Here is a 23,697-nt window from a genome sequence, read left to right on the forward strand (position 1 = left end):
TAATCCGCAGACTTACAAACAAACTAGTAATGTAATGTAATGTAATACTTTATTTGGCTCTGATTATGCCATTTCATTTACGTAATTAGACATTGTTAACATATTAATAATTACTACATTTCAAGATTACAATAGCACATACGTTAATACACAATACAGTTTAAAATAATTAAGTGATAAAAGAATTTTATATAACACATTCTCGAATATAGGACAATATAAGTCTTTTGAATTCATTAATGTTGATTGAAGCTTTTATTTCATTCGGTAGGGCATTGAATGCTTGGTAACCACTATAGAAAATCGATCGTTGCGCTCTTGATGTCCTCATTCGCTGAATCATCAGGTCTTCGTTACTTCGCAGATTATAAACAGGATTTGCGTTCATTACTGCTTGGCTTGTCAGATACTCTGGACACATATTGTTTTTTATTTTAAAAATGAATGTCATTGTGAGCATGTATAATCGTTGGTTTATATTGAGCCAGTTTAATGATTCATGCATTGTTCTTATGCTAGCATAGTGATCGCGCCTTAACAAGATACGCATGGCTTTATTTTGTAATATTTGCAATCTGGTTTTTTGAGACATATTACAAAAATACAGTATTGTAGGGCAATACTCAAAATGGGGTTTAATTATCACATTATATACTTTTATTGCACTGTTCATTGTAAGAGTATTTCTAGTTTTGCGCAATACACCTAGTTTTTTCGACACTTTATTACAAATATAGTTTATGTGTTCATTCCATGATAGTTTATTGTCTATTATAACACCGAGATATTTTATATGGGGCACAATTTCAAGGGGACGGTTTTCAACACATATAGAAATATGAGACGGTATTACTGGTACATTGAAGAGCATACATTTAGATTTTTCCATATTTAACAAAAGACGATTCATTATCAACCAATCATTAATCGCACTAAGGTCTTCATTAAGGTTGGAAACACAAGTTGTCAGATCACTTCCCGAGATACATAGCAGGCCATCATCAGCGAATAGTGTGAGCCACGAATGTTTCAGCACTTTTTTCATATCATTTATATATATTAAAAACAATAGCACACCTAGTAAGGTCCCCTGGGGAATCCCTATGTTAACGGACACAGTGTCTGAAGTTTTTCCATTAACAATTGTTCTTTGAGTTCTACCTTCAAGGAAACTCTTAAACCATGCATGTTCCGTATTTTTTACACCTATTTTATACAATTTTTGCAACAGAATACTTATATTAACAGTTTCGAATGCACGTTTCAGGTCAATAAACACAGCTATGATCACATTTTTTTTATCAATTTCAGATTTCCATTTATTTACAACAAAGTTTAAACACGTTTCGCAAGAATGTTTAGCACGAAAACCAGACTGGTTAATAGACAATATATTTTCACTGGTAATATGTTCTGGAAGTTGTCGCATTACTATTTTTTCTAACACCTTCTCGTATACTGGAACCATATTAATTGGGCGAAAATCCTTACAACTTCTTGCATCTGGTATCTTAGGTGTTGGAACAATAAGGGATTCCTTCCACGTAGTTGGGAATATTCCCGACGCAAGAGATGCATTAATAATTCGCAAAAGTACCTGTCCCACTGTATTTATTGAGTCTTTTAGCATTTTTGCATTCATACAATTGAAATCATTTTTTTGACTAATTTCTTTTATTGCATTTAATGTATCATCAATGTTCACTTCAGAAAACTTAAAGTCTATATTGCACTCTTCAATCAAACATATATAAACAGGGTATGAGACAGAACAAGTTAAATTTACTATACTTTGAACAAAAAAACTATTTAATTTATCACATAATATTGCACTGTCGTTTATAATATTGCCATCTTCAAATTGCACTTCTCCTATTTTTTCATTTTTGTTTTTATGTAGAACATACCTTTTTAATTGGTTCCACATTTCTTTTTGAGATTGAGCCGCCTCAACTTTTCTTCGTATAAATGCAGATTTTGCTCTTAATAAGTTGAGCTTATAACTATTTCTGTACCTGCGATATTCATTCCAATCACTGACATTGTTAGTTAGGGAAGCTCTACGGTACAAATTAATTTTATGGGCTTTTTCTTGCTGAAGATCATTAGTAAACCATTCAGCATTAACATAGGGTACACTTTTTTCAACTACCATAGTATTAACGATACTTTTAATGTTAATGGCAAAAAGCTCACTCAATGAATTGACACTATAAGGTTGTTCAGGGTTAAAGTTTGAGAAGAAAGAGCACAAATTGATTTTGAAAAGGAATTCACCAATATCATATTTACAGAACCGTATCATTTTTTTATTAATATTATTTTCTTTATTGCACTTTATTATGATTTCAATCGTTTCATGGTCACTTATTTTGTAGGAACTATTCACTTTTGATTCAATCAAGGACTCATCATTCGTAACAACATAATCAATAAGGGTTCTAGACGTTGGTGTTATTCTTGTTGGTTCGTTTATGGTCATAGCAAGATTGTTATCATTTAAACATTCAGATAATCGACGTCGATATGTGTCATGAGTTTCAGACCAATTTATATTAACATCACCACATAAAACAAAAAAGTTATTGCACTGAAGTAGGAAATCAACCCATTGGACAAAATTATTACAGAAATCGATTTTGGGACATAAATGAGATCTATATATTGCACCCATATGTATCACAGAATTATTTGAATATTGCACTTTTATAATTAAACACCAACATTTCATCTCAACGACAAATTTTTTGACTAGAGAACATTTTAGATTGTTTTTTACAAAAAAAGCAATTCCACCTGTATGACTTGATTCACTGACACAGTTTAATAGGAAATAACCTTCAAGATTGAGGCAGCTTATGTCATGGTTCAATGTTATATGTGTTTCAGTTAATATTAAAACATCAATATTCACTTTATCGACCAAACACTGAACTTCAGAAAAGTTATTTGCTAAACCTTGAACATTTAAAAACACACAATGAATTGAACTTAGTTGCTAACATTCAACACGTTCTTTAGCAATTTTAATTTTTCTAAGAAGAGACGGACAGTTTGGATCATTTGCTGCATGGTCAATGTTAATGTCAAGTTGCAAGTTATCTTTTACTACACTGCAATTTACACATTTTTTAAATTCAAAGTTGCAATTTTTTATATCATGCCTACCAGCACATTGAGCACAAACTTTTTCTTTTTTACAGTCTTTGGCCATATGGTGGAATTCACAACAATTATAACACCTCAAAATGTTATAATGGGGATACACTTTACAAAAGTCCCATCCAATATTTATTCTAGTAGAATTCAATATTTTCGTATTGGCAACACTGTCCACTTCAATTATTGCATTATACCATTTAGTTTTGGGTGACATATATACACGAACACATCTAATTTCATGTTCATCCAGCTGATTTTGACGTTTAAGGGTATTAACGAGATCACTGCTTGCGATTTCCTCTTTCATTCCAACAATCAGAATGCGAGGTTTTTTTTGAAGTGGAATATTAATATCGTAGCTGTCTTGCATTTTTGTTTTGATTTCACTTTCAATTTTCTTTAAGGATTCCTTATTAGCTTGAATCAACAAAGCCCCATTTTGGATATTTTTAACCTTATTTATTTTAAGGGACATATCATACGGATTTATTATACTTCTAATATCACCCTGAGTTTTGTTGTTGTTTTGGTTAGCTTTAGGTTTGATAACAATACAATCATTTTTTTCTTTTTCTTTCAACACATGGGCATAAGAACAGCTAGGGGGGTCATTTTTATTTAGTGTGGGTGCACTTTCAACACTAACAACTTGTTTTGTTTTTGTAAGCAAATTAATTGCTTCTTTCAATTCATTATTTGCTTGGGCAATATCAGACAATTTTTCACTTATTATTTTAAGCATATTGCTGCATTCTGCAACTAGCAAATCATGTATGGATGGTAACCCTAGAAATGGGCTTGACCATTTGAAATTTGTATTATGTAAGTACTAATATTGGTATCAATAGGATTTGTATGCCACATTTCAAGCTTGTAGCCTTTTTGTTTGATTTAATTCCAACTTTCAGTGATTTTTCAACATTGTGCGCCGACGACGCCAGCAGAAAGTATAGAGAACCAGTGGCAACAATGCCAAGAACTATTAGAGATGCATGCCACCTCTGAACTGCAGGGTTTTACTAGACCACCACAACCAAACCCCTAAGATAACATCTTAAGGTTATAAACATAGAACTGAAGCCTATAAAGACCAACTAGGAAGCATTGTAGTAGAGCCACAAGCGATATGCTGAGAATTTGAAGAAATCACGTTTGCGATCTCTATAGTGGCTATGATGAAACAAACTCCGCCCAAAGGCAGATTGCACCATTCAACGACGACGATAAAAGTCAACATTTCCGTCCCTCCAACCTGGCCGAAGTGAAGCCATATCAAAGCTTAAGTCCAACAAAGCTGCTGGATATGACGACCTTACTGCCGAGCAGATAACCTGGTTGGGAACATTTACCATCTCATCTATCGAATATGGCCGGAAGAAAACATGCCCGCAGAACGGAGTCTCATCATTATATGCCCGATGCTTAAGAAAGGAGACCCTCTGAAATGCGCCAACTACAGAGGAATTAGCCTCCTTAGATCCTCTCTGCCTTAATATGCGATCGTCTGAAGACCTTCGTCAACAATCTGATAAGTCCTTATCAGTGTGGGGAGCAGCGGCCTTACCCATTGCTAGGCTGCGGGCGGCAGGTCTTTGCGAGCCCGTTTGTCCTTCTTGATAATTAGTATGTGCTGAAATGTTTCAAACAAAATTTGTCTTTTCTTCAAAAAAATAGCACAATTTTTGAAATTGGGACCAGATCCAGACTGGTTGTGGAAAAGAAATATTGTAACCTATTAAACAATCAACAAATTTTTTTTGAGAATAATTATTTGCACTAATATAGCAAAAAATTATGTTTTTTTATTCAAAATAAATTCTCTGACATCATAAAAAAACCCTTGAGTTTGTCTTGAGGCCAAAATTATCTTTTTTAGAAAAAGAACGCACGAAAAACAGGGTTTGCAGTGTTTTTAGGTTCTATTTTTTGGCGCTATCAATTATGAATGAATTAGTTAACTAACTTAATTTTAATTTACCGCTCTGTTATGACCTGAATAAAAAATAACACTGTGATAGTTTTTAGAACTTTTTTTGTAGCAGAGCGAAGACACTTCGATTCTAGTTAATTCGAGTGTGCATTCAGTGTGTGAATTCAGTGGTGGGAACAGTTTTAAAAACGTGGGTCAGGTTTTCGAGATATTTCGAAAATAAAATATTGGGTCGGCACTATTAAAATACTGATAATTTCGAACAATTAAGTTATTTCCAGCAGTTTTTAGTTTAGAGAAAAGCTATTCCTACATGTAACTATGTATATGTTTAACACTATTCCAACCTATTATTATGATTATTTAGTTAGCAAAATTATAATTTTTTAAATTTTGATAAGTTTTAAATAATAATATTAACTATAAAGCCTAAATCTTTTAAATGCACGGCACTGTTAGAAGGAAAATAAAGATAGGAAAGATTTTTTGTTGGTACAATGAATTGAAAATTAGATGATTATATTATTATCTCATATAATTCTACGGGTCGCGTCCAGTTAAAACTAGGGAATAAATTAAAGAATTAAGCCTAAATTTTTACTTGCGATATATGTATGTACATATGTATGTATGTATGTCTATGTACTATGGGGCAGGTTTAGGATTCGGAAAAATATCGAATTCGAGATAACAATTTTGCATGACATTACGATGATGGAGTATGCCAAAAAAGTGGGTCGGAGAATTCTGTCTGTCTGTCCGTCTGTATGTACCTCGCGCTAGAGCATAAACAACGATTCTCTTCAAACTTGGCAGTTAACAGTTTTAGTACCAAAACTAACGGTACCTGTTATGGAAAGCCGACGACGAACACAAAAGAATTTGTCTTTGAAAGTCAGTCAAAATTATTTAACGTGAATGTGAAAAGATGGACGAACTTTGTTTATGTTGGTATTAAATAAAAAAAGTGTGAACTTTTACAAGAAAAAAAAAATTTTTTTCTAAAATATAATCGATCTTTGGTATATATTTAATTTTTTTTTACAAAAGTTATTATGAGGTACCTACTAAAAAAATCATTAAAATTTGCTTGATAATTTAAAATGTAGTGAGGTTTCAAGAAATGCAAATTAAGAATCAATCGTAGCAATATTTGTAAAGGTATTTCGTGGTCACATGTTGACTGATGATATGTGGCTGGATGTTGTTTTTCTTGCATGCAGTTGAGATGGTAGATATTGATGGTGGATTAATGTTGAGGATATTTGATTAAATTATAGTATATCGTCGGTGAAACCAGAAAAGTGTGTAACTCCATTTTAGAAAATTTTATAGGAGAGCAAAAAAACAAAATCGTTTTGAAGGCATTTGTATGAGTTTTCATTTTCTAATTTGCTAATAAAATAAAAACTATGAACTTTAAGGGGATTCTGAGTTTAAGGAACGGTAGATATTAGGTTTGTCTAACAGATGGCATTCAAATCTAATTTTCAGAAAATTTGGAGTTACAGACTTTTCTGGTTTCACCGACGATATGTTGTAGTTCAGAACTTAGCTGGCCAAAAGAGTCTGTACGGCCCGAACTCCAAATGGTTTTCGAGATATACATAATGATTGATGATATTTCTTAATAAATAATCTTAAATAGTACCTACCTCAAATTGAAAACACAAAAAAAAAATAAGAAAAAAAATAAGCTTCTAGAAAGGAACCAACGTAATAGGTGCGAATTTTACTTCTACCTTTTCATGTCGCTAGAACTTTTTTATGTCTCATATTTTATAGAGAATACGCATAAATGATAAGATGTAGAATTTTCCGAGGAATTCGAATATTGTATTCACAAAAAAATATATTGTCACCATTATAAAGAGACTTTTTTGAACCCTTTTTTTTTAATTGTTATTTTTTTATTTTTGTCGTGCCAAATTCGCAGCCGTGTGCCCACAGAGGGTTAATAATAGCTCAAAATAAGGAAACCTTCAAAATTAGTATGAACATTCCCCCAAATATGCAAAATTAAATATTTCAGAAACTAGAGCTGTTAGAAAAAAAAACCAATATAATTTTTAAGATTTCTGAACCCAAATCTATAAAATTTGGTATAAATCTTTCTGGAAAATTTGTTGGCCAGTGTAATCGTTTTAAAAATAAGGCCTCTGAAGTCTGACAAAACATTTAACATTTTTATTGATTGTTTCAAATTTTTTTTTCTCAGTATCATATTTTTTTAAATGTTACTCATCATAATTTCAAATGAGTTAAAACCGTCTTGATTTTGTACAACTTATATGAGCCTTTTCTTTGAAAGTGTTATAAGTCCACTTTTTGAAATGATCAATTCAGGAAGATATTTCCATACTATTATTTTGTTATTCTTCACAATCTGAAAATACGAGGGTGGTTTGAAAAGTTCTCGGCCTAACATAGATGGCGTTGTTTAAACAAATTAATTTTAATTACCCAAAAAGCCTAATATATATTATGATTATATGTTAAGTTTCATTAAAATTGGTCACGAATTTTTATTAGTGCAATTTTTTGTTTGAACTTATCTTTTGCTTATAACGAAAATTGAAAAAAAAATTAAATTAAAGCCGTTATTTAAATTTGGCCTAAAAAGAATATGACGTCAGATCAAATTAAAGAAGACTTCTTTTAGACATTGGGGGAATATGCACCTTAATATTCCACGGTCAAAAAGTCCATAAAATGGTTTTGGTTTCTGAAGGTTAAAATTGCGAAAAATAAGCAAGACCATGGGAATCTCTTCTCAGCGGGTTTACCACATTTTGACCGAACAATTTGAGTCGAAAAAACGTTCCGCAAGGGGGCTGCCGCGTTTGCTTAAAAAAAAAAAAAAAAAATATTCAATCGAGTTGAAATCTCTAGAGAGAATCCAAACTCCATGAACTTCAATTTAGAGTACTGAACCACCCCCTTATTCAGCTGATTTGGCACCAGCAGACAACCACATCTTTCCAAACAAAAAAAAAAAATTGTCTGGACGTTAATTCTTCACCAAAGAGGAAGTGATTGCTGAGTCGGAGCTGTTTTTTGAAGAGTTGGAGGAATCGGCCTATAAAAAGGGAATAGAAAAACCAGAAAACACATGAAATGAGTGTATTGGCATAAGAAAAGAATTTGCAGAAAGGGATTAAAAAAAGTTTTAAAATTTATTGCGTTTTATTGGTCAGGCCGAGAACTTTTCAAACCGCCCTCGTAGCATTACTGTTATTTTTACTTGTTTTTAATGCTGTCTAATTTTGATTTTATATTATTTCCTAAATAGATGAATTAATTGAACTTTTAAAACTTGAAAAATCCAATTATGTATATTAAAACAAAACATGGACTTATACTTAAGTTTCTTTTTAAATTTAATTTTTTCTTTTCAATTTTTATTATTAATTAAAGTGGTATACGTCTATTTGGGAATAAAAAACCGTTAACCTTCTTTTAGAATTTCGATAAATTTAATTACATTTTAAGATTTGACATTTTAATAATCTAAAATGCATCACGTGAATTCCCTAACATTTATCTTTATTTTTAAAAACTTAAATAAGCAAACCCTTAAATATCTCGAAACATGAAAAAATGGACTTAAACCACTTTCAAACAACGGTTCATATAACATTTCCTAATGTGATGCTCTCTAAATGCAAAAACAATTTACTATGCGAGTTCAAGTTTTTCTTCTTATTTTTTGTTTGTTTTTAAATTGGGTTTGGGTTATAATTTGATAAAGTAAGAACTTGCAGAGCCATTGTAAGTACATTAACGATAAAAATGTTTAGATTTTTCATGGCTAATAACCAGGCAAACAAGATGCTTTTTTACCTCATTTTTTCTTATTCTGAGAAGAACATAGTTTAAAAGTTGTGAAAATGTACATGCTCACATACAAAACGGTTAAATACAGAACCTCCGAAACCATTTGCGCTTCGGTCTTCCTATTATGACTTATGATCAGCTGGTTCTGAACTATAACATACTTAAATTTTATCAAACCTGATTGAAAACAGTTTTCCCATGCATGCAGAGGAAAGATTAAAATTTTGATCTTGATTCAAGGTTGCGTGAATTTTTATTTCGATTGCCTCTCGCACCAATCTAGGACACGTATAAAGGCAACACTGCCTTTGCATCCAAACTTTTGTTTGGCACGAGAACACTACCTTACCTGCAAAGAATCAATTTGCGTCAGAATTAATTTTGATGGAAAGCATCACTGCATTGGGGCATTCGCCCTTTAATATAAGCTAAATGGCCACTTGTTGATTCATTCTTTAGAATTGCCCTTATTCTTCATTATGAGCTAAACTATGTTGCTATGCTCCTATTATATTCCTTTAATGTTATAGAAATAGGTTGTTTTGATTTACCTTAGATGAAACACAACTACATGGCTCCAAAACATAGTATAAATTAATAACAAACATATCCGTTGCAACAACAAGTACCATTTCAATTGCAAGCAAAAACGCAACGGTACAATTTTTTTGTATGGTTATTTAGCTCAGGGAAATTAGTCAAAATATGGGCATGAAACCGTATTTTTCGCGGGACAAAATTTTTTTCATGGAATGTGTTCAGGTGGTTGTCCTTATCATAAAAGTCAATTTGTTGGGATAATTGGAGGTTGGGAGCAGCCGCCATCTTGGAAAAGAGATCGGTATCGTTTTTATTGAATAGCTCCATTGTTATTCATTTTAACAAAGGTAAGACTTATTAACAATAAAATTATCTAAAAAATGATATACAAAACAATTCCATGAGTTGATTAAATAAAATTTTATAGTTGGTCAAAGTGCTGGTTTGTATCGCAAGGTTGGGGCAAAATGACATTTGTTCATATATCTGACGAGCTTTTGATTTGTTTGGATAATTATTCAAGAATGAATTATAGTACTTATAAAATGAGCCCACAATCGTTATTGTAACCATATCGTATTGTAGAAGTAATCTAACTCCGAAACTCTCCATGTTCTAGTCAAAAGTTATAAAAAATCTAGTTTTTTGCTAATAGGCCGAGCAAATTTTGGGAGTAGAGGTATAACCAAAATATAAGTACGCAGTAATTATGTTTTGGTTATTAGCAAAAAACTAGATTTTTTCTCACTTTTGACTAGAACATGGAGAGTTTCGGAGTTAGATTTCTTCTACAATACGATGGTTACAATAACGATTGTGGGCTCATTTTATAGATAATTATAAGTACTATAATTCATTCTTGAATAATTATCCAAACAAATCAAAAGCTCGTCAGATATACAGGGTGTCCGGTAGAAAATGGATAAGCCTGAAATGGCTGATAGGTGCACTTTTGACTGTTCTGAAACCGAATAGAAAAAGTTAGTATCGCAACCAGTTTAGAAAATATTAGCTTTTTTTCGTTCAGTGTACTTTAAATTTCATCATCTAACGTTTTCTTTAACCACAACCACGAATGAATGAATTTTATAAATTTCTTATTTTTATAATTTTCTACAATAATTGGCTTATTTTAACTGTAAAATCTTAAGTTTTTCACATTGCTGCCACAAATGCATGGATTCCATCCGTTTTTTTAATCAGTCATATTTTACAATAACTCTTCTTACACATAACTATTAAAAAAGTGTTATAACCGTTGAACAATGACTATAAAAAAAACAATTTAACTTTTTTTAATGTAAGGTAGACAAAAAAATATTTGTTTGCTCAGTTTAAGCATGGGTATACAATTGTGCATCGTTACAGCTTGTTTTGAGTTTTGATCTCTTAATGATCTCGTTTTAAAGAAAAATTGAGATTTTCGGTCCCGTTGGCCCAATGCAACCAACCAATTTGTGTTCAATTCGCAATCTTATTGGGCTACGAAAAACATTCAATATTTGTTAGATGCAATTTAATTTACAGTTAATATTGTGAGCCACTTCTTATTTTATCTTTTAAACTGGTTACTAGCAAATTAGCAAACATACAGAGTTGGGGAGTAATCATTACATTTGTAATTAATTACTAATTAATTACAATGCAATTACTAGTGGAGTAATTGCATTGTAATCGAATTACTTTCCCATTACAATGGAAATGTAATTCGAAATGCAATTACAATTAAATTACCGTGTAATTTTATTGTAATTAAAACGATGAAATTACAAAAGTAATTGCATTGTAATTAAAATTGTAATTTTAAAGTAATTATATTTTAAAAACAAAATAAAACCAAAATTTAAACCTTCAACATTTCAAAGAAAAACTATGCCACATGCCACATGTAAAGGGTGGACCTACAGGGATGGGAGTTGTACCCAAATGTAGGTTAGAGTCCCCTTCAAAATTCCGATATAGAGCCGTTGGAAGTTGGGGGCGCGAAAAATCTTCTGGGAGCTGAACGCTTTGACCTAGAGACATGGGGGTGGTGACATATGAAAGGTTATATTTTCAGCTACCCAATAGTGGTATAATCCGGTTTTTGGATTTTGTTCAAAATTCCGAGATAATTGCGTTTGAAAGTTGGGGTAAAATTTTTTTTCGAAAAATCCCCGAACCTTTCAACGCTCCGCGAAGCTTAACCGCTTGAGAGCAATTTTTGGGAGTGATGCCAAATGATAGCTTTTGTCATGGGCCTACGCTTTGCACATTGTCAGATTTTTAAAAAATCATCTTCCATTTTAAACCACCGCATCATGCCTATTTTTTCAGAATCGGGCTTAACTTTTGTTTGACCTTTAAGTTCTCCCGGTTTGAGAACGCGTGCACCTACAAGGATAGGAGTTGTACCCAAATGTAGGTTGGAGTCCCCGCTACCTTTGGGCATCAAAAAAAAATTTTTCATTTTTTTCAAAATTTCGAGATATAGCCGTATGTGGCAAGTTGCAAGTTCCATGTAGCAAGTTGCATGTGGCAAGTTTCATGTGGCAAGTTGCATGTGGCAAGTTGCATGTGCCAAGTTGCATGTGGCAAGTTGCATGTGGCAAGTTTCATGTGTTGCATGTGCCAAGTTGCATGTGGGAAGTTGCATGTAGCAAGTTGCAAAGCCATTGTTCCTGATGTACAACACAATACTTCAATCGTCGTCGCTAACATTGAAAGATTTTCTTCATTTGCGGGCATAATAAATGCGCTGCGGTGAAATAAGTTATCGGACACAAACTTTGAAAAGTTTGTTTTGCTTAAAGCAATAATAAATTACCAGTAATTTTACTGTAACTTTTCGCGTAATATGATAATAGCTGTGTCTTATTATTCTCGTGATCCAGATCAAATCATATTGTTTTCATTTCTCTTACAAAAAAAAAGAAGAATCTTGCTTTGTTATTGTATAGCTAACAAATAAAATGATCTGATCTGGATCACGGGAATAATAAAACACAGCTAATATTAATTAATTTATTGAATGATTTTGTTTCATTTGACTAAAATAAAATGTTTAATTTAATTTAGAAATTAATTTCCGAGTTTCAATTACAATATAATTACTTTCAAATTTCAAAATATTTAATTACAATGCAATTACTTTTGTAATTTCATAATGTAATTACAATAAAATTACACGGTAATTTAATTGTAATTGCATTTCGAATTACATTTCCATTGTAATGGGAAAGTAATTCGATTACAATGCAATTACCCTGTAATTACATGTAATGTAATTAACGATTCGATTACCCAACTCTGCAAACAAATATTTTTTTTTCTAATTTGCATTTAAAAAAAAGTTAAATTATTTTTGTATAGCCATTGTTCAACGGTTATAACACTTTTTTAATAGTTATGTGTAAGAAGAATTATTGTAAAATATGACTGATTAAAAAACGGATGGAATCCATGCATTTGTGGCAGCAATGTGAAAAACTTAAGATTTTACAGTTATAATAATTTAAAAAGTTAATAGGCTTTTTTTGCACTTTGGTACCAATAACTTCCTAGTAACTCTAGATTTGATAAAAACCTTTGTACGCGCATATTTTTAAAAAAATTGGCCACCTACGTTCCTGTGGATTTTTTTTATACCACAGGTGTTTGAAAATGTTCATAAAATTTTTTTTCTCACATTTTGCATCGAAAAACAAATTTCAAAATTTGTTTAAAGAAAAGATGCAACAGTAATAAAAACTTTTAACTTCTTATGTAGTGAGCCAATTATTGTAGAAAATTATAAAAATAAGAAATTTATAAAATTCATACATTCGTGGTTGTGGTTAAAGAAAACGTAAGATGATGAAATTTAAAGTACACTGAACGAAAAAAAGCTAATATTTTCTAAACTGGTTGCGATAGAAACTTTTTCTATTCGGTTTCAGAACAGTCAAAAGTGCACCTATCAGCCATTTCAGGCTTATCCATTTTCTACCGGACACCCTGTATGAACAAATGTCATTTTGCCCCAACCTTGCGATTCAAACCCGCACTTTGACCAACTATAAAATTTTATTTAATCAACTAATGGAATTGTTTTGTATATCAGTTTTTAGATAATTTTATTGTTAATAAGTCTTACCTTTGTTAAAATGAATAAGAATGGAGCTATTCAATAAAAACGATACCAATCTCTTTTCCAAGATGGCGGCTGCTCCCAACCTCCAACTATCCCAACAAATTGACTTTTATGATAAGAACAACCACCCGAACACATTCCATGAAAAAAAATTTTTCCCGCGAAAAATCGATTTAATTTACTAATTTCCCTGGGCTAATTTACGCGGTAGGAAAAATCTTAAAGCTAAAAGTTAATAAAAACCAATTTACAGTAAAAGTAATACCTAATTTTTTGTTTTAACATTGCATGTATGTAATTTCAAAAAAAATATTACAAGTCATCGCTCGAGAATAGCAGGGTCTTATCGCGAAAAAATCTTATTTGACATTTTGATGCAAAACGATTTGAATCATAGTTATCATTTCAAATTCTTTTCAAGTTGAAGGAATTAAAAGTATTGCAAAAACGGTCGAAAAATGAAAGCCAGGTGTTGAAATTCTATAAAAATTTGCAATAAGGATTGCATTTTAAACGGAATAAAAATAATATGCAGAAATATTTTAACACAATGTCATAGGTCGAATTCTTAAAAGTTTTGGTAGAACCTCAGCAATATATTTTTGACGCAATATGTTTGCTTTATATAAAATTATAATCAACATAATTTCTCCTTTTTTGACTTAAAAAAAATGATACTTTAAGTTCATTTATAGCTAAAAAAAAATCTTTATATCTCAATAGTATGTTTTTTTTCAGATACGACCTAGTAATTCTCGGGCGACGAACTGTGAATTTAGTATGTTAGAGTGTCCCATCATTACATAAGAATTTTTTTTTTGTTCTCTTTTTCACCGAAAGATGTATTAAAAGTATCGTATTCTGCATGTACATTTTTGTACATACATAATACACATCCTTAGGTACTTTTTAATTTGAACATACAACAAGAAAATTAAGTTCTTAATACAATGATGAGACACTCTAATATAAAATACAATGAATGAATACTACATTCATTATAGTTCATTATTTGTAACCGTGATATAATGTATGTATATATTGTTTATCTATTATTTACACTCCAGATAAATGTGCCAAATTTATTTAAATAAAAAATGTAAATGCTTTCTTTGAAAAAAAAATCAAAATTAAGAACAGGATCAAATACACACGGGAAAAGGTTTTTTTTTTTTTTAATTTTACAAAATTCTCACCAGAATCTGAGTTCAATGGATTCACACTCGTATACGACTGCTGCTGTTGGTCCAAACCAAGCACTCCTTCAAGAGGAGTTCCTTTGCAGAAAGGACCACATAGCAATGCAAACAAATCCATTCCCCCTCCTCCGCCGCCGCCCCCATCTTCGTCATTTCTTCCTGGTCCAGGACCTCCACTTACAAATTGATTATTTGTTGCTTGGTTATAACCATTCGACGGATGCTTTGGCAAGTCTACATGATTTCAGGTAGCCGATTTGTCATATTCATTTTTAACAACAATTTTTGACGTGGCGGTATGAGTTGATGTTTGAGTTTTTCGAAATGTATTTTTGTATGTAATTAGAGAAGGCAAATAAAGCAAACGAATTACTTAAAATTTTTATAACGAACTATTTATAGCAAATAAATAAATGCATTAAACTAATTTTTACATCTAAAAAAAAAAATCTAATATTTATTTCAATTACTAATAGGAAAACAGCAACAATCAAAGGTTTCATAAATTTGACAGTTTTGTTGGTGTGATATTCGTTTTTTTATTTGTTTTAGAAGACATGTACCAAAGTCGACTCAATAAAGCTTTAACCAATAATGTTGATGGGTACCGAAAACAAAAAAATAGTAATCACAGGAATACTCATTATACTCTCGGCAAAAATTATTTTGTTGAGACATGGACCCTATGTTTATTTTGGTATTTAGAAATACTTTCAAGAAATTTAACATAAAATTCCAAAAAGCTTTGGGTGGAGTCAGTTTACAAGAATGAAGGGGACAATGTTACTCTTGGTGGTTTGGATTCGAGCCCAGACCTCTGGTGTCATAGTGCATTGCACTAACCATTGCGCCATAGGGCAGATACTTATTCAATACAACATAAAATGTGAAACATCAATATAGTTTTGGCATATATGGCTGTATGCATTCTTACTCATATGGAGGATAAAAGATGCGCTTGTCTCTCAAGGTCTAATCAAGGCTTCCAATATATTTTTCAAAACATGACTGATTTCTTCCAATTTTTTCCTTTTTTTCTTTTCAAGTGCATAATATACTCCATTATACAATTCTCTCATCCCTAATTCTGAGTACTTCGAAAACAAATGAATTTTTGTCAAATGTATCTAGAATAAAACTTCGGTACGAGCGATAATGCAAAACCACCTCTTAAAAGTATATCAATTCCAAAATAATATAAGTTAACACCTGTGGCACATGGCTGATATTGATACAATGGTATAAGATTTTATATCTTATGTCTCGCGGAATATCATGGCAAAACCATACCGTAAATCATATTCCGGTAGTGGTAGGTCACATTCCCCTTCTATAAAAAAAAAACAAATGGTTGAGCAAATTTTTAAATACGCAACCTGATTATGCGTGTGTTTAAACATCATAATAAATAAGGCCTTTCATAAATTTTCTAAATTCTATATTTGATTTTCGTCCAAATTATGGGATTTTCAAAATAAAACACTTCATTGAATCGACTTTAACTATTGACTATTTCATAAAACTACCATTGATATCTACAATATTGAAAACATAATAAATAATGCTTAACATGGAAAACTAAATTAAAGCGCAATACATACTATAATTACAAAAAAACGTATGAAATCATTTAATTCAAATACTGTATCATTGTTAAACTGTAATAATAATAATAATAATAAACATACTAAATTGATAGTTTGTTATTCCTTTCTTCATTCAATTGAGCTAATTTTGTATCTAATACAAAAAAAATTTGTGCTAAATTAAACTCATGCTTATCTTTTATTCATCGTTGCATGAAGAAAAGATAGTTTATATAAATATATATAAAGTACATACTTTGAATTAAGTGATATGTTCAAGAAGTTGATCAAACGTAACAAATGTTTTAAAGTTAAGTTAATTTTATGAAGTTAATAAAGGATAAACACAAAATTTCAAATAATGGCGATATCTAAAGATGCAAGGAATAATGTACAGTATAAGAGGCAAGAAAAGGAACAAGAGACCTTGTACAAAATTTATCTCCAGCACTCATCATAATCAGATCAGTGGCGTAGATAGGGGGGGGATCAGGGGGATATATCCCCCCCCATTGGGATCGATAATTGTGCAGTATAAACAGTCATGAATAAATAAGTTGAAGAAGCGCACTTTGAAAAAAAAAAAACGCTATGGATTTCGAGTTCTTGATTAGCTTAAATGTTATAAATATGGTTTACCTACTTTCGTTGCCATTAAGTCGGGAGCGGTACGATTGATCGCAAACTAAAATCTCTTATAACAAAATCTCGCATTTTTGCAAAAATCACGCAAAGCAAAATTTCGCATTTTTAACATCTCACATAGCAAAATCTCGCATTTTCAAAATCCTGCATATTAAAATCTCGCATTTTAGAAATAATCTCGCAAGTTCATTAAATTCTTTCTATATCAAAATCTCTCATTAAAAGAAGAGCGTAAAGTATCTTAAATTTAAATTGCTTTTTTGGCAGCAAAATGTATAAGCAAAAGATTATAAGAAAAGAGAAGGTCGAATACAACAAATTCACATGCATTAAGTCCTTTTGACTCCAACATTCAACAGTTGACCCTGAACACTATTAAAAAACTGGCATAGGCGTCTGACAGTGCACTAACCTTTTCCTTTTCTATTTATCTCTTCAAAACAAAACGAAAAAACAGAAGAGGGAGGTTCTGGGCTTTCCTAAGCTAGCAATATCATGTAGGTTTATAATCTCGCATTGAAATAAAATATTTATTAATTCGCGCGCGCGAATTAATAAATATTTTATTTCAATGCGAGATTATAAATTTCGAGATTTTAATGTTGCGAGATTTTGGTAAACGAGATTTTGAAATTGCGAGATTTCGATAAAAAAGATTTCATAATGCGAGATTTTAAGATGCGAGGTTTTAAGAACAAGATTTTAAAATGCGGTCAATCGTACCCAACCCCATTAAGTCGGTGTTTCAAAGAGTGAATTTAGACTTGGTCCAAGCAATGGAGCTCGCTAAAGATTTAAGGGATCAACTAAAAATTAAACGGGCAGAAGACGACTCATTTTCGAAAGTTTTTTGTATATGGGAAAAACTAGCTGAAATCCTTGACATAGGCGTTAAACATAAGAGAATAGTGAAGCGACAAAAGAATCGTTCGAACCCTTCGGTTCAAAGTACAGTAAAGAATATTTTCGTGTTACTGTTTTCAATCTTTTTCTCGATTTCTATGTAATGCGCCTTGGAGAAAAATGTACAAACCATGAAAACACACTAGAAGGGTTTCCGGTTCTTTCTAAGGATTCTTCGTCTGAAATAGACAAAGTAGCTAAAAAATTTAATGAAACTGTTGAGTTTTACCAAAAACTAGACCACATAAAATAGAACAAAAACAATAAGATTTCCTTATAGTTTTCATCCAAGAAGGAAATATTATTTAAACAATCGGGATTTCCTAACTGTTTTACCGACTTCCAAAAAGGAGGAGTTATTCAATTCGTCTGTACTTTTTTTTGTGTTTTTCACCTCATTACTTTGGACCGAGTAAACCAGTTTTGATAATTCTTTTTGTAGGTATTGAAAAGCTGGTGCCTGTTCAGTACTATTAGAAAAACCATAAAACCCAGTTTTGACAATGGAAGTCGGTTTTGTTTTTTTAATAAAAAAAATACGATCATGTACGGGATCACCTATTCCAACTTACTATAGAAATATTGGTCACAATTTTTGTTCTAGTGCCAAGTTGGAAAAAATATGAAATTTTTACAAAAAATTTTGAAAGAAAAATACTTCCTCTATGAACTCATTGAAAGCGCTCGAAAGCTGCACCGAAAAAAGTTGTCCTGGTATTTATATTTTATTAAAGATATTAGCTACACTGCTGGTTTCTACGTCAACTACCGAAAGAACTTTCTCCAATTTAAAGAGAATAAAAACAATACAAAGAAGCATTATTAAAACTTAAAAAAAATTTGCGAACTAGATCTATCCCCCCCCTTAGCAAAAAGCTATCTACGCCACTGAATCAGATAATCTTTTCTGAATTAGGATGATATCATTCTTGTTCTCATGGTACTTATAGAGAAAAATAACTCTCAAACGGTTATAATACTGCACGTCAAAAAAGTAAATATATAAGAAGGAAATAAAGTTTTATAAAACCATTTAAAAAAAAAAAAAAAAAAAAAAAAAAAAAAAAACGAAGTACTTCAAAGGTAGAAAAAAGAAAAGAAAATTTGAATTTTTTCGATATTTTTTTAATTTTATTCTGAAGATGATAAAGCTTTTTAAAATTTTTTTTTAAGTGATGCCTTATATCAAAAAAATCAAAGTGTTAATTTTGGCTTCTTATACAGAAAGAAAGAATTGTGGAACACACTTTTTAGCATTTTGTAATTGTAATGTAATTTTCAATTTTTGATAGCTAGATTGATTTCGATTTCTTCGATATAATGAAAATGTACATCTGTACAGCACACGTATATAATTATCGAATTACATATTGAAATTTATCAACGATTTTGTGTCAACTTAGTTGGAACGAATATCAAATTGTGATTGAAAATAATGATGATTATTGGAAAAAAATATGAAAATTGAAAAACAATGACGAAAACATACAATCATTTACCTCATTAGTACTGTGTGATTAAGGCCCAGTTTTTCAGTTTTTTCAGTGCAAGTCAACGCCACAAACAATTCTGAATCCTAGGATAACTCACCAAATTTGCTGAGTTAACTCTGGGATTGAATGATACATAATATTTGACAGCTTATTCGCAGAATCTATATTATTGAATAAAAGAATGAAATTCACACATTCTCTGTCACATAGTATCGGCTCAATATCTAGTGTTTGATATGAAGAGGTGATATTCATATGGTTTCGCACATTAATATGGGCATATTTTTGACAATTCAAACATAAGATAATCTTGCACTGAAAGACTGCCACTGAGTTAACTCTGGGATTATTTGTTTACTCGGCAGTGAAAAACTGGCCCTTATCGTCTTAGAATTTAATAAACACATAAACAGTGCAGTGAATAGGATGGACTTGTTATATGATTCTTCAATATGAAACATCTTAAGTGGGAAAGGTTTTGGTAATCAAAATAAAAAGTTAGTAACAAAATGCTGGCACTTGGCTTCATCAAGCCTTTAGAACTGTATACATAAACAAGTGATGTTAATAATACTGAGTTCTGTTTTTTTAAATGTTTGGGTACTAACTAATAAGCTGTATATAAACTTTTTTTGAATGCAACAATAACTACTGGACAAATCAAAACATTTTTCAATATTCGATTCTACAACTTTCAATCAATCCATTGTGCTTACCTCATTTTTCAATAACTAGGACCCTGAGACTACTCTTGAATGCACAATTTTAAGTTTATATCAAAACATATTGTGAGATAACCTACTTGAAAACAAAAAGTTAACAATCAAAAAAATTAAGCCGCACTTACTTAAGTTTATTTAATTGAGTAAACTATCGAGTAAGATTTCGACATTGAAACCAACCTTCACATGTGTACCTATGTAAACGTGACTCATTTGATTTCTTAACTCACCGTCTTTCATTGAATGGTCCAAAATTCTTTTCAATTCCATCCAATCGACCTCTTGATCAGCACCAGCAATACTTTGGAACAATCGTCGCAAACTCTCTCTTTGTGGATCGAGGGGTTGCGAAGGAATGGCTGGAGCAACCTATGAAAATGAAAAAATAGAACGTGCTTTAAATTTATTCTTAAACTTCATTTTAATTTGAAATTTTGATTTCCATGGAATTTAAAAGGTTTCATTTTTAAAGATATGAAATTCGTTTCATGTTCAATTTTAAAGGATTATTAATTTATTATATTATGCAATACGTCGGATATTTTAAACAATGTTAAGGAAATGTATTCTTAATATTATTCGATATGAAGAAGAAAAAGAAAACTTAAACAAGAATTTTTTGAATTTATTCGATATGAGATTTTTATATTATGCTCGCTGTTTAATATTCGTTCCAAATATTTTATTTTTTTTATTTTAACGTGGGTTTGTTTAGTCGAATGCGCACCCAACTTTACATTTGAAACTCGAATACTGAGAATTTTAGACTCTCATTACGTTTCCATTTACAATATACAAAATATTTTTAAGTCTTCCAAAATGTAATATCTTACAAATTTATCGATTTTTATATATTTTTAATATGAACGAGTATGTCAACTTATTAATACATTATTCATTAACTGATTTTTTAAAGACTATTTCCACTGGAAAATAGTCGTAATTAGATAAAATTGAATTCATTCTAGATTTAAGACAATTGAAATTATTATTATTCAGTTAAATCTGTGTTCATTTCAAATACAAAAATCAGTTCAGTCAATTTAAAAAATTGTTTTTATTTTAATATGTGTATTATGCCGGCTTTTCACGAGTCCATTTTAGCCGCACGGCTTAAGTCGACTAGGATTTTTCTTACTTTAGTCACTTGCGACTTGCGTTCACACAAGTCGAAAAGCTTCGCCGAACGGCAGGAATCGACTCGTGAAATGTCGGCATTTTACTTGTTATTTTCTCTCGAAACGACCGTTTTCTCCAAGATGCAGAATGTCAAAAATGATTTTTTTTGTATTCCCTTTTGTTCCGTTGTATTAAAAATATGCGACATATTCTACAATATCTTTTCAAATGCAAGTTATATATGTATTTGCTAATAACTTATTATTACAAAATAAAACCCTTTGAAACTCCATCAAATCAAAATATTCATTTATGCTTTTTAATGATTAACAATGAATTATCCAATCCCTTGAAAGTAACTGATACGAAGCATGTACTTTTAAACAGTGTATTTATTTAAAGTTAAGTGGTTATTGTAAAATAGTCTAATGGTGTGTTTAGCATTAATTACTTAACAAAGCTGAAAGTTTTGTGTCAGAATGTAATTCATTTGTTTCTTTGCTTTAATGTTATTAACTTGTATATTAAGTGTAACCTAAGTTGGGTCGAAAATGTAAAAATATGTACTGTGAATTTCAAATCGCTGTAAAATTTAATAACAGAAAAAATATCAAATTGAAAATATCATACGCTGAAAATATTTGGTTTTCCGTAAAGTTTCATTTTTAATTTAGTGGAATGTATGGACTGTTAAGAAAGAACTTTAACAAAAAAAAAAAAATTGAGGCAAGAACGTTTAAATTTCGGTGATCAAAAAATGGATTCAATGCACTTTCAGCCAAAAATTGTGCTGCTTCTCCTGAAAGCTTTGTAACAAGACTTACAAGATCGTCTTTATACAAATTGGTGTCGAAGACTACTGTTCGACTTGCAGTTGTTTGTTCTAGATGTTGCAAAATCTGGAGAATTATCCAGCATAAATGTGTGTTTAATAATAATGAAATTATTTCTTTGGAGCTAGAAAATCCAATTGAAAGAATAGAAATGGTCTTAACATTTCAAAAATGAAAATTTTAAGTTATTAATCATTGTTGAAGCTGTTGCTTAGAAAAACAGAAAATCTGTACTATTGAAATAGTTTTGGTGAAACATTATTTTGGGTCTGATTTTAAATAGCAAATATCCTTCAACTCCTTGACACACAAAAGGCAACAATTTTTTTAATTTCGATTATTTAAAGGCTTGAAAAAGATTTTTGATTATTATAAAAAGATAAGTTTTTTTAACTTTCCAGTTGATGAGTTTAACAAGTTACACATGCTTTTAGGCAAAATAATAAATTAATTTGTTTTGTGATTTATAATTCCGATAAAAATGAAACATATTGACGGAAAACCTTTCCATATAATTAAAATACACAACAATTTTTAAGCTACATAAATCAAAGCATTTAAATTTTTTGTTATAGCAAAAGCATACAAATAAATACCTACATAAAATATTAATTTAACAACAAAAAAGATCTCAAAAATAATAAAACATAATTTATAAAAAAAATTTTGAATTTTCATTTTAGTTTTTTTTTTCTAGAAAATCGATTATTTCAATATTACTGTTCGGCAACGAAAATAGAGCTTGAACCAAACCATACTTTTCTAAAGGATTTTTGTGTGCTGATTCCGAATCTGGCACGTCACGTTTTCGAAATATTTTATTATTAACAAGTCAAAAACGCGATTTTTTGGTACTTTTGGCTTCGAATTTCATCACCCTTAATTTTTTTTTGCAAAACTACTTATGCAATCTCTAAAAGCCATATTTTATCGTCTCAAATATGTTAATATTTCACTCAAAATTAGTTTTTGGTACTTTATATCGAACACGGTGATGAGCAGAGCTCAAAAACTAGACGTGATGGAATAAATCTATAAACAGTTTTGAATTCAGCACATTTAACCTTACAGAGTTCTTGCTCCCGACATTTTTTTGTTTTTTGCCGACCAGTGTATTTTCACAATCGAATCATTCAATCATTTATAAAATTTTTATCAAAATGGTTACATGTATTTGATTTTACGTTGTTTTTCCCACTTACATAGATATTAGATCAAAAACTTCTAGAGGGATAGGTTGATCAAAATTAAAAAAAAAATATGTAATATTCATGTTCTACGGGAATCAACTTAAACTTATTAGTAAAGTGTATTCTTTTATATTAATTCGCAATGTGTACCGATTGATCGTGTGTTGTTAACTGTATCTTGAAAACTCTCATTAGTTAAATTTTCATAATAGAAACCCTTAACCATCATTTAGATAAATAAAAAGGGTTTAAACAATAAAGATTCAATTATAACAAATTCATGCAGGTTTATTACGTTCAAATGATTTTATTGGGAAATTCACATTAAATGAAATGCAGAATTTCTAATTCTAAGAAAAGCGTTAAGGATTGTGACTGATCAAAGTTATTCAGTTTTGTGAAGACATTTTAAGACAGTTGGAGGACT

The 23,697-nt window shown here is 30.7% G+C and overlaps 1 protein-coding gene across 12 annotated transcripts in view; it reads right to left on the reverse strand.

Annotated features, from left to right (window-relative positions):
* Window positions 1–23,697, reverse strand: part of LOC129907160 (calpain-A) — a 79,441-nt gene that overhangs the window by 13,651 nt on the left and 42,093 nt on the right. For 9 of the 12 annotated variants that reach the window (XM_055983239.1, XM_055983237.1, XM_055983236.1 and 6 more), the window contains 2 exons: window positions 20,359–20,497; window positions 14,777–15,013 (listed from right to left, as the gene is read on the reverse strand). In XM_055983239.1, coding sequence (XP_055839214.1) covers window positions 14,777–15,013; window positions 20,359–20,497 — 376 coding nt within the window. Of the gene's footprint in view, window positions 1–14,776; window positions 15,014–20,122; window positions 20,205–20,358; window positions 20,498–23,697 lie in introns of those variants that run through there. The other 3 variants (XM_055983242.1, XM_055983241.1, XM_055983247.1) reach the window with 2 other exon arrangements.

The sequence above is a fragment of the Episyrphus balteatus genome, chromosome 1 (genome assembly GCF_945859705.1).
Source record: "Episyrphus balteatus chromosome 1, idEpiBalt1.1, whole genome shotgun sequence".
Taxonomy (NCBI): Eukaryota; Metazoa; Arthropoda; class Insecta; order Diptera; family Syrphidae; genus Episyrphus; species Episyrphus balteatus.